Below are 18,900 nucleotides of genomic sequence, written 5' to 3'. Positions count from 1 at the left end.
TGTTTGTTCCAAGCAATAAGAGTCTGAGCATCATTTCCCAGAATGCCAGTTGAACTCCTCCATAAGCACAAACAATGCATCACAAGGAAGTTATTCTGCAAAAACCCACTGAAAACAATGGAAACATAGTGTTCCTTTCAACTGAGCTGTAATTTTGGACTAAACTATCCCCTAGTTCAGGGGTAGGCAACCTCGGTTCTTTTATGACTCATGGACTTCAACTCCCAGAATTCCTGAGTCAGCTATGCTGACTCAGGAATTCTGGGAGTTGAAGTCCATGAGTCATAAAAGAGCCAAGGTTGCCTACCCCTGCGCTAGTTAGTAGTTAACTAGCAGGGAAGTATAGATGTCATTGAGATTCCACACTTCAGCATGGAGTTCGCTCTGTTGCTTTATACGTAGTCTTGATTTGGACCCTTAAAGCCAAAATGCCCTTATATAGTCAGGTGCGCTAAAAACAAAACAGAGTCCTGAGGCAGAATTCTGCCTAGAATTCTTTAAATTGAATGAGTTCTATTCAGAGGAACAGTTTAGTTTGCATTTATTGCTCCCACTAAGACAGTCTGGAGCTTTCCCAGTAACTTGACACATTATTATATCGTATTATAACTTGGTGGGCTCATCAGTATTGGTGCAGTCATCCTCAGTCTGCAGCATTTTGGGAGTAGGTAGTATAATGGGTAAGTTGTTATGGATACCCCGCTCATGCCAACACATGTCCAAAATGGGGTACAGCTTGCCTTGGAATTCTGCTTGGAAAGTATAGATTGGTATCAGCTCATCTGGGCTGTCAGCATTGTAGAAGGTTAGTTCTCCCTTCTCATAGTGCAGGTAGACTCCAATTCGTTGGGGTCGGGCGGAAATCGGCAAAACCAGTCTGCTGGTATTGAAGGCCTCATATACTTTGCCCTCTTTTAAGCCAATGAGCCAGACCCCATTTTCTGGGCTCTTACTCAGTTTGCCTTTGCGGTTGACTGTGCCCTTGGTGATGCCCAGGCGCCAGTGACTCTTGGAGCCCACAATAATCTCCCAGTAGTGCTTTCCCCAAGAGAAGCCTTTATTAGCCAGGATACAATTGCTGTAGTCAAAGCGGTCAGGATTGCTGTCTCGCCGTTGGAATAGTCCATATTTCACCATAGTATTCTCCTTGGACAGCTCGAGCATAGGATGAGCACTCGCAGGGTCCAGCTTCAGCGTTTCTGGTGCTATGAGAAGGGATAAAAATCAAAATTCTTTGAGGAACCCTGGGTAATATTCAGAAAAATCAGCTGAGGTGATCAAGCCTCCTCCTTTATATGAATAGACTAGAATAGAATTCTATTCAATAGAATAGAATTCTATGAATGGGCCTCAGTTTTTCATAATAGTCAAAATGGGATTGCAGAACTCAGGAAATCTCTGAAAAGAAATAATAATAATAATAATAATAATAATAATAATAATAATAATAATAATAATAATAATAATAAGAAGAAGAAGAAGAAGAAGAAGAAGAAGAAGAAGAAGAAGAAGAAGAAGAAGAAGAAGAAGAAGAAGAAGAAGAAGAAGAAGAAGAAGAAGAAGAAGTTGGAAGGGACCTTGGACATCATGATAAAGACACATATTCACAAATGTTTTAAGTGCTGTATGTGGAAGTGCTCATGAAACAGCCTCCCCTCTTCCTCTCCTCCAGCAGCAGCCATACCTGGGAGGATTTTACGGAGCAGACGCTTCCACACCATCATCTTTACATCCTCTTGGTGGAAGTCAGGCTTAAAAGAAACTGCACTGTATATGCCTTCGGCTGGGTGCTGATAGAGAAGTTCAGACCTGGATATGTATTAATTTCCATTAATATTTTCCCAAACTCAAAACACTTCATAAATCTGCTTTTAAAATACTATTCAATTCTTATCTTATCCTATTAATTGATGGGACTGAAAATTCTGAGGAAGTACTCAGAATATAAAAGCAGTTACTTTATCCTTCTGCTGGACGGTATATATCTACGAGAACGTTGGTTCAGTGGCAGAGCATATAATTTTCAAGATTCAAAGCACACATCTCAAGAATCTCATTTAGAAGATCTGGAAAACAGACCTCTCCATTCTTGAAGCCTAAAAATCACACTTTGATTGGAAGCCACATGCTCTGGGATGAAGGAGTTCAGGGCTGGAAATGAATACTATTAAGACTTCTTCAATTTCAACTTTGCAGGAGCTTGCAATCCATTGCATATTTGTCATTAAATTTTGGTGAACATGGCAGAGTTTACTTTTGAGTAAATATGCTTCAGCACATTGGAATTGCTGAGACAGTATTCTTTGCGGACAATGTGGAATATTGTACACATATTTTGCTTTGAAAAAAAGCGTGGATTCTGTTACCACGTTTCTTAATAAGAATTTCAAAAAAGCTAACAAACGTATCTGATCAACTCTTCCTTGACACTTTCTGTGAAGGCATTTTCTGAAATGCCTTCCAAGATCCATAGAAAAGAGACTAGAATTACAGTGTTTTGTTTCTCTTTCATACACTCTTATCTTACATACCTGGAGGGAAGAGATCCATATTTCTGTGAAGAGATGTAGACAGATTTAGTGCACTTGTGTTATTTAAATGTATACTGAAGACTGTATAGAGGGGAGGAAGATGGGAGAAAATTAATGGGACTATTGAGTTTTCTGAGCAATTGGAATCCATATTTACTCCGGTAAACTTTGGAATTCTTGCATACTTACTGTATACATTCCTTAACTGCAATAGAACTACAAGCCCTTATTTGCATGTACTCTTCAAAATCTAGGCTGTAAACAAGTACCTTAAGCTTTCATGACTATATGGAATTAGGCCTACTCTTAGGTCAAAAGTGGAAAACCTCCCTTTTTAATATCAATTATAACTGATTGCTCTAACCATAATTGCACAAAGCAAACTGTAGAGTTTTCTGCTATTTTAAAGATGGAAATATATAAAAACTTAAATAGGGTTCATATTAAAGTATAAAAAAGTAAACCCTCCAAATTCTTCCACCAAGCCTGAGGAAAATGAGAAATCCTATCCTTAATCTGTGTGACCTGTGTGATGTAAGCCTGCCTACTCTGCATCATTGCTCTGCTACTAGGGCTCCTGGCCCTTCATAGTATGGAGAGCAGGTAGTCCTCGACTTACAACCGCAGCTGACCCCAAATTTCTATTGCTAAGTGAGACACTTGTTAAGTGTGTTTTGTCCCTTTTTATCACATTTCTTGCCACAGTTGTTAAGTGAATCACTGCAACTGTTAAATTACTAAAGTGGTTTTTAAGTAAATGCGGCTTCCCATTGACTTTGCTTGCCAGAAGGTCACAAAAGGTGATCCCATGATCCTGTGACACTGCAACCATCATAAATATGGGTCAGTTGCCAAGCATCTGAACTTTGATTGCGTGATCATGCAATGGTCATAAGTATGAAAAATGGTCATAAGTCATTTTTACAGTGCTGTTGTAACTTTGAATGGTGACTAAATTTTTATTATTATTTTTTTATTATTTTAATTCCATTTATATCCCGCCCTTCTCCGAAGACTCAGGGCGGCTTACAAGCTTAGCAGTAGCCTTCATTCTATGTATATGCCTGCTTATTAGGGCTTTCACACACACACCCCAAGCGGCATTATTACAAAGTCAGCTTAATTGCCCCCAACAATCTGGGTCCTCATTTTACCTACCTCGGAAGGATGGAAGGCTGAGTCAACCTTGAGCCTGGTGGGACGCGAACCTGCACTAATTGCAGGCAGCTGGTGTTACTTAAGGAGGCATTAGCCCACTGCTCCACCAAGGCTCTAAATGAACTGTTGTAAGTCAAGGACTACCTATACTGTAGTTCAATCATCCGAAGATTTATTCTCCTAATAGGCAAGCTTCTTCCATATGCCTAGGCCAGGGGTCGGCAACCTCGGCTCTTTTATGACTCGTGGACTTCAACTCCCAGAATTCCTGAGCCAGCTATGCTGGCTCAGGAATTCTGGGAGTTGAAGTCCACGAGTCATAAAAGAGCCGAGGTTGCCGACCCCTGGCCTAGGCCTTTAAGCGTCAACAAACTGCAAAGCAAATTTGGACTCTTTAATAGATGCAATTTGCTAAATGTCTCTTAAGTTCTCCAGATTCCAGTATGCCTCTTTCGGTCTGCTTGTTACTTCTGAGTAGGGGTCTTTAACAATTTTGATTTTCTGCTGCTGGCAGCACATCTTAGCATGTCCCTGATTATTTATAGCAAGCAGATAGACAAACGTACACGTATGAAATCCAGCTGGTGTTCATTGTTGAATTTCTCCAGAGAGTCTTCCAGCTCCTTTAGCTTCTGAAGGGTGTCTGCTCTCTGCCTCACCTGAACCTCAATAGAGGCAATGATACGAGTTGTTTTCCTTTCTACCTGCTCCAGGAATTTAGCTTTCTCTTCATCAATATACCTATGCAGATCCTGGAACTGCTTTCTGACTACCCACTTGAAGACATCAGATTCATTCTGTGTGGGACAAAATATAACAATTATCACCAGAGTAATACAATCCTGAGTTTGAGTTGGGCCCATGTGGGGTAGGAGTGGGCATAATACTAAAATGTGAGAAATCTGATGACCATCTCAATGTAAACTCTAATGCTGTCAGCCACTCCTGCCTGCAATCTTAGTTCAGGAGTCCATTGCTTTGCAGCTATCAGTAACTGGCAGAAATATGACAAAATCTTTATTTCAGTTGTCCATGTCTCACCAGCATGAGATACACTGATCTTGAAATAAATTCAATCTGCTTGCACACTAACAAATTTGATATAGTATTATTTCCCTCTTTACATACCTGTTACTCTCCAGTATTCCTCCTCCCCTCAACAATTTTTAATTGGATTATGGGACTAGACTGGATTTGTAATACCTTACAAGAATAATTTTTGCTTTTCCCATGCAGCCTAAACTGCTTAGCTTCTGTTGCACAGTTTGCATTAAGAAGGGACACAAGGACCAGTGAGCTAATTTTTTGGCCAGAAAAGTTTAGATGTGAACAGAACCTAGTGTCTTCCTATTTCTGAATACTCTGTTACTGAGTTCAAATGCTGCAGTGTACCTGGTTAATTTTTGACCTAGCATATTTTGAGAGCTTAACTATTATTTTTAACACATTTATGGTGAATTATGTAAACAGTAATTTATCACACAAACTGTTATTAAATTAGCCACAGCCTGGCATAATGTGTCTTCAGTCTATGAATCTGGAGTTGCCTGCCAAATTAATGATGATAGAAAAGAATGAGAGAGATAGATTGCATGTACATTGAAGTAGTCCTCAACTTCTAACTATAATGGAGCCTGCCCATGACAGTCGTAAAGTGGGTCACCCATGTGGTTGAACCAATTTTATGAACTTTTTTGCAGTGATCATTAAGCAAATGCCGCAATTGTAAAATGAATGTTGCAGTCATAAAGTGAGTGCAATGGTCGTAAATTGAACCCATCCTTTGCTATGGGTTGTGTTTGCCAAAAAAATGGAAGTAAAGGCCAGGTTTCAGACAAAACTTTGTAAAATGTCATCTGACTGCAAGACGCTGCAAATGGCCATAAATGCGGGCTGCTTGCTGAGCACCTGGTCATGTGACTGGGGGTGGGCAGCTGTTGCAACTTGGAACTGGGTTGTTCCAACTTTGGAAGGGGTCCATTAAGGACTACCTGTATTAGAAGCATTCTCTTTCATCAGTGAAAGGCAACACTGACTATAAGATGCATCTGACTATAAGCAAAAAAAGAGACAGAAACCATTATTAAGTAATCAGTTTCATAGCAATGGGTACAAGAAACATGCAAAAAGATTTGAGTATTGTTTCTAAATATAGAGTTTCTAAATATTGGCTTTGTTGTGTTGTGCGTTCTGGAGAGCAGGAAGGAAGCCGAGATGATGAGTACAGCATGGTAGATCTTTATTAGGTGGAAGTGACTGTACTGGGGAATAGGGGTTACCTGCCCTCCTTTTATACCTGATCAGGTGAGCAGCCGGCCAATTGGTTTGAACCTCTGTTTCCCGCTGAAACTGGGTTCCCGCCAAAACAGATACAGTTCAACGCCCCCTGGTGGTGACTGCTATGTAAGTGTGTATGTGTTCTCTTCACCTGGATACATAACAGGCTTCTTTACTTTAATACAGATTACTTATCAGAATTTCTTGAAATTATGTGTGTTATGTATTGGGCTCAGTTGTAACACCATGTGGTAAACTGGAGCAGCTAACGGCTCTCCAGCAACCCAGACTCCAGGTCTCCAGTGCTGCTATTGGCTGTCCCTAGGCGGCAATGGGTTGCTTTAAACCTATTGGCTGCCACCTAGCGGCCAGGCTATAAATTGCTGCAAGCTGCAGCCCAATTCTCAGTTCAGAACTCACTACACAACAATGTGAGGGCACTTAATCATTTCCAAATATTGCCTGTTGGGTAAAGTGTTATATGTAGCAACTCAGCTTTTTGATTGTACAAAATTACTGCTGGGATCCTTTCCATTATGTGATATAATTCAGATGGCCATTTCCAGGGAGTTTTTGTGACAAGTAAAGCAACTCCCTGATTGAGCATTCTGTGTCTGTAGTGTTTGGTGGTGCACATTTAGAATTTTTCAGCTATGACCTAATGTCCTCAAGACGAAGATTAGAAATGGAAAAACATCTAACTATTGCCAGTAATCCAACAAAATCAATATTGACAATAAATGTCAGGTGCTTTGAAAAGAACTCCAAGAGTGGCTTTATTATGAGCTAATTTCCTGGGAGGTATTTTCTGTTAAGTCTATGACTTTCTAGAATTCTGTTGGAAAAGATGCTGGTCAACTTACTAAACTAGATTATTCCTTTTTTCACCTGAAAGCTTTGGCTTTTCCTATTACTTAATTGGTTTGAAATTATTATAGTATTTTAAGCATATCCTCTTGACTTGGACTGCCTCAGAAAAACTAATAATTACATTTAGTTCTTCCATGTGATTCAATATTGAGATCTGAGATTTAGCTGAGTGTAGGAACTAAAGAAAAAAGACAATATGTATTGAATCATACTGAACATTATTCCACAAAGATTTAGGGATTCCCCCCTCCCCGGAAGTGTTAGGAATCAGAGGATAATTTTCAGAATTTACTAAAGTGCTGGATGTACATACAGAGTCATTTCTCCTTGATCTGTTTGCGGATTCAGGGTGTTTTGTGTCAAAAATCTAAAATGAACAGTTAAGCAACAGTGGAGTGGGGGGTGGGGTTTTTTGCTATCTTTGAATCAATCTTGATTCCTGGTGATTACCTAGACCAGGGGTAGGCAACCTTGGCTCTTTTAGGACTCGTGGACTTCAACTCCCAGAATTCCTGAGCCAGCCATGCTCAGCCACAAGTCATGAAAGAGCCAAGGTTGCCTACCCCTGACTTAGACAAATCCCTACAATTTTATTGGTAAAATTTCAGAAGAGGTTTGCCATTGCCTATTTCCTAAGCTAAGAAAGCATGACTAGCTAAGGTCACACAGGGGGCTTTGCACTTAAGACAAGACTAGAACTCACTGTCTCCCAGTTTCTAGCCTGATGTCTTACCCACTATAACAAATTGGCTACTGTCTAAGTTAGGGTTCCCCACCCTCTGTGTTGTGGCCTGGTACCAGGTTGTGGTCCATTGGGAACCAGGCCTCGCAAGTGGTGGGCGAACGCATGAGCAAATGAAACTGTATTTGTGCAAGTGGCATGCAAATGCTCAAAACCATACCCACACACACACACACATACCCACACACCCCGCTGGCACCACCAATCCACAAAGCTGGAAAGGTTGGGGACTGCTGGTCTAAGAAATGGAGCAACAGAAAAATGTCAGGTAATTTCACATTTGAAACTTTAGCCAGATTCACCCCTCTTAACTGAAGTAAACATGACAACTGCCAAAGGCACCTTACTCAGCCCCAAACACTCAAGAATATACAGCAGATAATCACTAGAAAACTAAAATTAATTGTCTGAACATCCATACCTTCCCTTCAATGTGCTTATTTATTGTAAAAATAGTACTATGAACCAGTTTGGCATGATGATTAAGGATCAGACTAGAAACTGGGAGACCATGAGTTCTAATCCTGCTTGGGCACAAAACCAGCTGGATGACTTTGTATCATTCGCTTTCTCTTAGCCCTAGGAAGAAAGGAATGGCAATCCACTATTGAAAATCCTTGCCAAGATAACTTCAGGGACTTGGCCAGACAGTTGTCCAGACCGAGCTAGGAATCAGTCATGAATGAACAATAACAACAACAACAACAAAACATATTATACCGACAGTCATATATACAAGTTGGATGAAAAGAAAGGCAGACAAGAAAGTCACTGGCATAATGTCATCTGCCTGTGTAAGCTCACCGTAATTCGAGTTTTGTTATTCATCAATTTGCTGACATGTTCATCAAGGCTTCTCTTCTGCTGTTGCACATCTCTTATCAACATGGAGAGTTCCTCCTGAAAAAAGCAGATTTGCATTAGCTAAATTTGTGGGGAAAGGAAGTAAGAGAAACAAAACTATTTATCCATTTTAAAATGTATTTTTCATTGATGACCACCAAATGCTTCTTAGAGCTCACAAGGAGGGCCAAAACAAATGTGACTGCTCATGAGCCGTGGTGGCACAGTGGTCAGAATGCAGTACAGCAGGCTACTTCTGCTGACTGCCGGCTGTCTGCAGTTCGACAGTTCGATTCTCACCAGCTCAAGGTTGACTCAGCCTTCCATCCTTCCGAGTTCCATAAAATGAGGACCCAGATTGTAGGGGGGGAATTGTTGTGATTCAGGGTCAGCCTATGGGTTCGGCAGTTGGGTCGGACGATTCAGAGGAGGAGGAGGGGGGTGTTGGAGTGGTTGCTGAGGGTGTTGGAGAGCTTGCTGATGAGAGCCCTCAGCCAGGCCCCTCCCACCTGGTTACGACGCAGACCAAGCTGTGTGAGCCTGACAGCGTGGATGAAGATGACCCACAGCTGGCCCTGTTCAAGGACGCCCGATGCAGGAGGCAGTCAATCAGGAGTAAACAGAGGAAGGCAATGGGGCACCTCGGAAGGAGGCAGAGAGAAGCCACACCCTGAACTGTTTAAAAGGGAAATGCGTGGGAGGGCTGGTTTGCTGAAGGCAACCGCTTGAATAGCTCCTGTTTCATGGTTCGTGTTTGCTCTCTTTGCTCTGTTTGCTCTGTTTTATGTTAATAAATTTGGCAGGCTTAGTTCCAGCCTCTTGCCTTCTTGTAAAGGGGTTGTCCCTGCCTTTTCTGCAGGGCCGGTAGCAGGCTGGTACAGAACAGTAATATGCTGATTCTGTAAACCGCTTTGAGAGGGCTCTAAAGGACTGTGAAATTAGAAAACATTCAGATATGAAAAAGAGAAATTGCAGAGATCACATGAAGTAACCTTCCACTAAGATTTTGAGTCATCTATATTAATGATACTATAAAATCCCCAGAGACTCAGTCAGACAAGGGTCATTAGATCCTTCAAACTGGATATGCAGGACTTGAGGTATATTTAATGTTCAAATATGCAAAACTAATCTTTCTACCATGAAACTACAGTGCCTTATTATAGAATATGAATTCTGCAAGGGAGTGTTTAATCTGACTCAGTGGCTCTTTTTTTTTTAGCTTACATTTAAAAGAAAGGAAGTAGATGAAAGATGATCGTAGCACAAACTTTGAAACATCTGGAGATTATGACAGTTTTGGAGCAGAGTTTAATTTGTGATTCAGTTCTGACTTTGAACTTATTTTTAGTGGTAGGATCTAGGCTTGAAACAATCTGAGTAATAATTTTATTATTTCATTTGCATCCTGATTTTGTGCTTAGACAAGCAATTTTTCAGAGTTGTTAATTAAAATATAAAATTAAATGTAAAAGCAGTCTATATACTACTAGAGCTCTCATGTTTATTGTTGTAACCTTCAATTGGGTGAAACAGTATATGATAGGACAACAATTTTTGAATCAATATATTTCAAATGGGGTAATTTAAAGAATGTGGCCAAAATCCAGGACTCCCATGGAATTGAAATTTTTAGTGCTATTACCCTGCTGTACTGTTATAATCAGCCACAGTCATAGGATCGTAATTTCAACTGCTCTCTGTCAGTTTCATGCAAGGAAAAAAACAAAAAACAAGGAAGTCGGAAGTTGTTCCTGCTCCCATTACTTTTCTGCTTGCCCATGGTCATTAGGTTTATTTATTTATTTATTTATTTATTTATTTATTTATTTATTTATTTATTTATTTGATTTATATACCGCCCTTCTCCCGAAGGTTTCTCTGTTTAGGTAGGGAAATATCCCTAAAATGATGAGCCAATTGGTCACAGGTTGTGACCTTAATGATTAAAAGTTTGGTAAAAGAAATGCATCTTTGTGGATATTTTAAATTCTGAGAATATGGCCAAATACTACGCTATGGAAAAGTGATTTATCGCCTTATAGCCTGGGAGCCTGGAATTAGAGTTCCAGAAGGATGGTCTTCTGACTCCAGAAGCGTCTTTAGATGGCCTTCTTCTGCAGCTTTTAACTGTTGAACTCAAGAAAAGGTGGTCCCTCAAATAGACTGTAAGCCATTTTGAACTTCAAGCCTGGGTCAACACAAAGTGCCACAGGTTATGCTCCAGCAAAAAAGTCAAATTGTGGCTTCATGTGATTGGTCTGATTTATACAACATGTGAGACAGTGTCTGAATTCTTAAAATATGCTGAACTGTAAGCACAGTTCAGCTCCTATGCAAACTCGTGTCTTCCTTCATAGCTGGCTCAGCATGGAAGGGAAGGTGAGACCATCTGAGATCAAGGTCAGGATCTGCAACTATCACATTATTAAAACGTGTATTTCACTAGTGGGATCAGCTTTGGCTATGCTACCATTCAAATATTCCCTTTTCTGGGCATGATTTTGTGCCTCACATTTTATCTCTTATCTCACTCAGTATCAGGCACTCCTAGGCACAGGGAGTGCTGCACCTAGTTTTTATATTTCTGCGAATCACCCTCATTGTAACAATGTTATTCATTGTTTTCTATTGCTGCCCTTGAGAACAGGGTACTATCACGCATGATCCTTAAAAGGTAAAGGTAAAGGTTCCCCCGCACATGCATGCTAGTCGTTTCCAACTCTAAGGGCCGGTGCTCATCTCCGTTTCAAAGCCAAAGAGCCAGCGCTTGTCCGAGGACGTCTCCGTGGTCATGTGGCCGGCATGACTAGACGCCAAAGGCGCACGGAACGCTGTTACCTTCCCACCGGAGTGGTCCCTATTTTTCTACTTGCATTTTTACGTGCTTTCGAACTGCTAGGTTGGCAGAAGCTGGGACGAGTAACAGGCGCTCACTCTGCTACGCGGCACTCGGGATTCGACCCGCCAAACTGCCGACCTTCTGATCGACAAGCTCAACGTCCTAACCCACTGAGCCACCGCGTCCCTATGTATGATCCTTAGACTTACATAATTCCCACCCTTTGAAAACATTACTCACACAGAGAGGGACTTGGGATATACGGCGTAGGGAGAGAGCTACAAAAATTCTGTTAAGGGATGTATAGATTTCTGCTTTATAATAGCTACACAATTTTTTACTAGAATTCAAGTACTCAAGAACTTTCCCTTAAGTGAAAAGTTGTTGTTTGAATCACACCAAGATTCACCTAATCCACCAATCAACAGACACAAGATGGCCCACCAAGGATGGCCAATTGTCTCTATTCTGCCTATGGTCTAAGCCCTCACTTCATCCGTGCAGTCATATACATACATACACATTCCAAGCACCTGCCTTCATCCTGCTGTAGACAGTGGAGATGGGCATGACTTTATGCTGCTGATGGGTACCAATGGTGCCGCAGAGACCACAAATCACTTCCTGGTCTTGCTCGCAGAAAAGGCTGAGGGGATTGTGGTGATCAGAGCAAGAGTTTTGATTATCATCTGAGTTGCCGATGGTATGAATTGCCTCAATGATGCGAGCCAAGTTGACATTGGGTGGTGATCTGCTATAGTCCACAGCCTTTCGGCATACTGGGCAAAGGAACTGTTTCTCCAGATCACCTGAGAGAGATACTACACAGGACTTGCAGTAAGAGTGTCCACATTGTAGCATCAAAGGCTCTTTGAAGAGCTCTAAGCAAATAGGGCATATCAATTGGTCCTCAAGTTGATCAATGCTCAATTTCCGTGCCATTTGGCTGATTTACTTCTTCTTTTCTTGGCTGAATCCTGGAAGATCAGTGCCCAAAGGGAATAGACGTCAAATGTGGATTTAGCTGGGGAAAAGATAAGAATAGCCCTTCTTTCTTCCTTCTTATATCCTGCAATAGGCAATAAAAGGAAGGATAAAGAGATTAATACAATCTTAGGGTACAGGAAGAAAAAAGTATCCTAAAACATACACTCAGGAAAGTAATAACAAACTTAGATTAAGGAACTTTGGGAACTTCTGGATGTCAAAGGTTTTGGGAGGAAGAAAGCTGAAAGTGTAATATTCAGTTAACTGCTATTCTATAACTATCAAGAGGAACAAAACAACTTCTGCCTCCTTGCTACTTTGTTTTGGAAATATTTTAAAAAAATATTTTGGGATCTCATCAGCTACTGCTAGTTGCCAAAAAGTAATGCCTAAGTACTGTATTCTGAGAAATTCTGCTATAGAGCTGATAAAATAATGGCATATGCTTTGCTAATATTGTTGACAAATGTATGATTAATTTAGGTCATTTACATGCCAGCACAAAATATAAATGATCTGGGAGTATAAATGTCCAGAAAGGAATCTCAGAGAGGAATGAGCCATAACAGATATATCAGGTACTAGAAGGAGGTAATGTTTTCAATTTTGTACATTTTGTTGATGACCAAATTCAGTTTCGTGAATCGTGTCCTTTGCCCCAAGCTGCAGACTTCTATGGAAACTGTGCTCTCTGTAGGTTCCCCCCCCATATAAATGTATTTATGAAACCTTGGTTCACAAGAAGTACGGTCAGTGGTCTGAATCTATTACCAGTAGGATGTTTTTGCTGAAATTCCATTGGAATCCTTCTAGGAGCAGCATCACCTTCACCCGCAGACCACATCTTTCTTAGTTTGTATATTTTCTAAACCCATTAGAGTGAGAAGTCAAAGAAAAGATCCCTACCTTTTACAGCTCAGCTGCTCTTCTTTCAGATGCTTCTCCTGTAATCAGAGTATTTCTATCTAGACAAACCTCTGTGCAATGATATATTAAGACTTCCTGATGGATAATTCTTTTACTATGGTAGATTTCAGACTTCTCCATCAAAAGTGACAAGGAAAGGCTCTCTGTCTAATTTCAAAAAAGAGAACTTCTGGAGTTGATGGCCCTCTGTTCAGGGGAGGATCTCCAGAAAGCAAACTGCAATGGCAACCACCTTTTCAGTCATGTGCTAATCCTTGGCACTTGTAGAGGCAACTCCCCAGCTACATCGCTGACTGACCAATGTATACTTGGAAAACTGGAGACAAACAAACCCCACAGTCTTTCCTTGAATGTTCACCTTGTAGAACAGATTTCCTTGTCCTCTTCACCTTGCTCAATTATTATTAGTTTGCTAGCTTTCTTTGTTAATTATTAAATCATTTTAATAAGGGTTTTAAAATGCTAAATTGATATTGTATCATTATGGTAATCTGTGACAGTAATAAAGATTTGATTGATTTGGTGTAAATTCATCTTCATATTCAGTGCTAATCTAATATCTGGAATTTTTTAATTCACTTATATACTGTTGGTAAATCTCTTTTCCATTTTTTTTAGCTGTTCTTCTATTTTGTGTTTCTGCTCCTTTTTTGACTGCGTTTTCAAGTATCTATTAAAATGAAATTAAATACAGTATGTAAAAAGTCACTATAACACAATAGAACCCCTATACCTACTTTATGTGCAATAATTTTTATAAACTTTATGCAGAATTGACTTGCGAGGCCGGTGTGTGGTGCAATTAGTTCACATGGTGTAATAAGATGGAGGTTTGTTGTCACTGTGAGTTGTGGGGTGGGAGCACGAAGGGAGGCTCAGCTAATCTCAATGTATACATGGTTGGTACTTTGACAATAAAGGTTCATTCATTATACTGAACCAATATCAAAAAGGAGCAGGGCTTCAATTATGGCCACCACCTTCAGTTTTTCTTACTCTTCCCTCCACAGATGCTCCTTCAGGTTGGTTTTACTTATTATTTTGGCTGTTATTGTTGTGATTCAGGGTCAGCCTGTGGGTTTGGCAGTTGGGTCGGATGACTCAGAGGAGGAGGAGGGGGGTGTTGAAGATCTTGCTGAGGGGGTTGAAGATCTTGCTGATGAGAGCCCTCAGCCAGGCCCCTCCCACTTGGTCACCACGGAGACCCAGCTGTGTGAGCCTGACAGCGTGGATAAAGATGACCCACAGCTGGCCCTGTTCAAGGACGCAGGAGGCAGTCAATTAGGAGTAAACAGAGGAAGGCAATGGGGCTTCTCGGAAGGAGGCAGAGAGAAGCCATGCCCTGAACTCTATATAAGGGGAATGTGTGGGGAGGGCTGGTTTGCTGAAGGCAACCGCTTGGATTGTTCCTGTTTCTTTAAGCTCCTGTTTCTTGGTTTGTCTTGTTCTGTTTGTTTTTGTAGTAATAAATTTGGCAGGCGTAATTCCAGCCTCTTGCCTTATTGTAAAAGGGGTTGTCCCTGCCTTTTCTGCAGGGCCGGTAGCAGGCTGGTACAGAACAGTTATTGATATCTGGTTGTATGTGCTAATCCAGCAGACATAAATTTTATTTATATGCCATTCAGTCAAAATCAACTGCTGATTTGCTGGCATTGTGTGCCTGTCACAATGATTTAGTTATGTTGCAGCTTTAGTCATTCTCTGCATTTTAAACTTTATATTGAATCTCCTCTGCCTAATGTTATTCCCGCACTATAACAGGGTCCACTTGTCAGCAAAGCTGTCTCCATTTGGGTAGATCTAGGGCATCTTAAGGGGCAACGCCCACATATTTCATGTCCTTTATATTGAATATATGAGGAAAAAGAATAGATCAAAGTGGTGGCATAATATGACCAATCTAACTATCTGGGACAAGGGAATCTTCAGGTATTCTTTTCCAATTCCACAAAGTCGCTGAGTCTATAAGGCCTCTTCAGGTAAAAAGATGCTACCAGCAGCAGTGGTTCATGCTGCTTGATGTTTAAAATGTCTTCCTTGGCCTATTTTTATTCTGCTCTGTTCTGCTTTTTTTTAAAAAAAATCAAATACCAGCCATGGGGAACAGAAGGGCTATTTGTTACAACATGTTTACCTTGGTTGCTGAATCAGCCTATTTACTGGTTTGAACTGTAAACCAATACATTAAACCACAACAAACACCTAAATAAATAAATAAATAAATAAACCAAGGTGGTCACTAATCAAGCTTAATATGTTGTGAAAATAAGGCACTAGGTATTTAACTGGCTGAGTGTGGTTGAGTGTGTTGTCTGAACAGCCACTGCATGTCAAAAAATCAGAACACAACGTTAAATAGATCATAGCTCCCCCTCCCTGCAGTGCAGTCAAGTTATATCTCTACAGCTATTGAAGGTGACATAATTTGTATTTAAACCTGGCCTATTTGTGTGCAACTTTATATGTAAGCGGGAGGGACTGGTCAGTCTTATTATCCTGGCTCTGGAGTAAGACAGAGTAGTAATGTTGCCTAAACATATTCTTCCATTATAAGTTGTCAATTCAGTCAAGGTATTGCAGCCCAACACTCTGAAATTTTGATAACAGAGAATACTTGTAGTTAACGATTGAAATGAGAAGTCCTTGGTGCTCTCTGAGTTTGGTTGTTTTCTTGCAAAAGTTTCATTCCCCAAACTAGGTAACATCAGTGATGTTTATGGCTGCATTCCCACTGAGGGGAACCAGATCTAAGTTGCAAACATCTGATGGCCACTAGATGGGAATCAAGGCATACAGAAGAGAGAACATGCTAGGTCTGCAGCCAGTTTTGGTCACCATATCACAAAAAAGATGTTGAGAGGCTTCCGGTTTGTGCATGTGGTGCTTCCGGACGTTCAGGGACAGTCTGTCTCCTGCCGTCCATTTCTTTCTTGTTTGGAGGACTCTGAAAAGGGTCAAAAATCGACCTGGAGGGGCGATTACTGAGAGGAGGACTTCCCTGCAATCACGGAAGGGTGGCAGCCCTCCGCTGGAATCCGGGATCATCTCCTTTGGCCTGAAGAAGAGACTGGCCATAAAGATGGCCGATCACTAAGCCGCTGCCTGCTGAAAGCCAAAAATACTACCTAGCACTACAAAGCAATCTGGAGGACCTGGGTGAGCTTTTACCTTTCCTATTCCCTTAATCATTTTCCTGTGGGACCTTCCTGAAAATCTCCTTCCCCATTTTTTGAGAAAATAGCGAATATCTACTTTGGGAACAAAGCTTAAAGCCTCAAAGTTACAAAAGAAATCCAATTAATGCAGCAAAGAATCTAAGCAATTTCAGCTGTATTTGCTAAAAAGCTTCTATTTGTTGCTGGGGACTCACTATCCTATTCTTTCTTTAAACTGTGAATTAAAGAAAAAAATTGGACTAATTCCACAAAAGTTCTATATTAATTTGGAACAAGAAAAAAACCCTCTTACATTGCATGTTATATGTTATTGATGACATCTTGTGGTGAACCCTGGTACAGCAAGTAAATTTCCTTTTTCTGTTGTGAAAGCTCTCTGAATAATAGAGCTGTCCTTGAAGATAAGTGTGGGAACACCTGGCACTGATTACAACTCTTCAGGAGGTGGAAAATCTTTGACTATTATTAAAATAGCCTCCATGGAAGATTTAACTTTAAACAACAATGAAATGGATGAATACATCCCGCCACTTGATTATAAACTGATACTGGACATGATTTTGGCAATGACAGAGCAAATTAAAGCCAAGCTGCAAGAAAAATTTGACAAGTTAAAGCCACCAAATCAAAGTCTGACCTTAAATGAGGAAAAGATAACCCAAAACCAAATAAAGAAGTGGAAACTAACACTAAAACAGGAGATTTCAAAGAACAACAAAAGCAACCTACAGAAAACCTTAAAGTCCAAACTTTAATAGCAACTACAAAACTTACAAGCCAAAAAGCAACAGCACCTGAAGAAAGCAACACCAAGAGTGAAGACACTAAAGGCCTTCAAATACACTATATTGAGAATTCAATTAATCAAATGACAACCATAATACCAGCTACTACTTTCTACCTAACCCAGATAGAATTGAAAGAACAAAAAGATTTGACTGATTTAATGACAGTTATATTATATCAACCATCAAAAACTGAACTACCAAAGCAAAAATACAATAGTTACAAAGGGGACATGTTCCTTGCAAAACTGACGTTTGGATACGCTCCCTGGATTCAAATAAGGGGTATAGGAAGAAAGGAAGATACATTTGAGAATTTAAAGATACCAAGAGCGAAGCATGATTGGCACAAAAGGAAGGCAAGAGTTAGACTTAAAAGACTGAACTTGTTTATCTTTTGAGATTCCTAAAGATAGACTATAAAAATATCTTTCTATGGATTAAGGGGAATCTCTAAAAATATATCACTGATTTTACATTTAGCTTTTACATTTGTAAAGGAAATATAACTCCAAACTATATTATAGAATTTGGAATGACATATTAAAAGATAATACTTTAATAATTGATGTACAGTTAAGATGCCTTATAGAATATTCAGTGGCTATTTTTGAACTATAGTATAGAATCTAGAATTTGATATATAAAAGATAGCATTTTAATAATTGTTGAACGGTTAAGGCAAAAATTTATTTTTAATAACTGGTGATTTGCTAAGATGAAAATTAGACTTTAATGGTAAAACATAAGAATGTTTTGTAATGAACAATATAAGTTTTGTAGACAAAAGAACTATGCTTTATTGAAATAGGGAATTGTGGGTCACCCAAAATTAAGCTTTTTTCTATATATTATAAGCTATGCTAATAATAAAAATAAAATATCCTATTGCAATTAGATAAAATTTAAAAACAGGATATTGATATGTATTAGTGAAAATATATTTTGAATTTTCTTGATTGACCTGGTTATAACTAGAAATATGCTAACTTGCTTATTTTGACTATGTAATTACTAAGGGAATTAGAGAGGGTATCTCTGTTGATGTAACCTGAACTATTTACAAATGGTTATTTCTGATTTTAATTACCCAACCACCATATTGTTTCACAAATACGTGTATATGTAAATATTAAAAATCAATAAAACTTGTATATATAAAAAAGATGTTGAGAGTTTGGAAAAAATTCAGAAAAGAGCAACTAAGATGATCAAAAGCCTGGAGACTAAAACATACGAAGAATGGCTGCGGGACCTGGGTTTGGCTAGTCTAAAGAAAAGAAGAAATAGGGGAGACATGATAACAGTATTCCAGTATTTAAGGGGCTGCCACAAAGAAGAGAGGGTCACGTTATTCACCAAAGCACCAGAGGGAAGGACGAGAAACAATGGTTGGAAACTGATCAAAGTGAGAAGCAACCTGGAATTAAGGAAAAACTTCCTGACAATGAGGACAATTAACTAGTGGAATAGCTTGCCTCCACAAATCGTGGGAGCTCCATCACTGGAGATTTTTAAGAGACTAGACCAGGGGTAGGCAACCTTGGCTCTTTTATGACTCGTGGACTTCAACTCCCAGAATTCCTGAGCCAGCCTGGCTGGCTTAGGAATTCTGGGAGTTGAAGTCCACGAGTCATAAAAGAGCCAAAGGTTGCCTATCCCTGGACTAGACAGTCACTTGTCTGAGATGGTATAGGTTCTCTTGCTTGAGCAGGGAGCTGAAGACCTCCAAGGTCCCTTCCAGCTCTATTCTATTCTCTTT

The 18,900-nt window shown here is 39.9% G+C and overlaps 1 protein-coding gene across 1 annotated transcript; it reads right to left on the bottom strand.

Annotated features, from left to right (window-relative positions):
• Window positions 1–541: 541 nt before the first annotated feature.
• On the bottom strand, window positions 542–12,205 carry TRIM50 (tripartite motif containing 50; the record flags this gene model as incomplete). Its single annotated transcript, XM_083350400.1, has 6 exons — window positions 542–1,205; window positions 1,685–1,809; window positions 2,532–2,554; window positions 4,256–4,486; window positions 8,383–8,478; window positions 11,801–12,205. The coding sequence occupies 6 exons, from the start codon at window positions 12,203–12,205 to the stop codon at window positions 604–606; spliced, it is 1,482 nt and encodes a 493-aa protein (XP_083206526.1). The 3' UTR covers window positions 542–603.
• Window positions 12,206–18,900: the final 6,695 nt, after the last annotated feature.

This window comes from Vipera ursinii (genome assembly GCF_947247035.1).
Source record: "Vipera ursinii genome assembly, chromosome: 1".
Classification (NCBI taxonomy): Eukaryota; Metazoa; Chordata; class Lepidosauria; order Squamata; family Viperidae; genus Vipera; species Vipera ursinii.
Note: the sequence above shows the minus strand (reverse complement) of the source record. Positions and strands in the feature narration are given on the sequence as shown.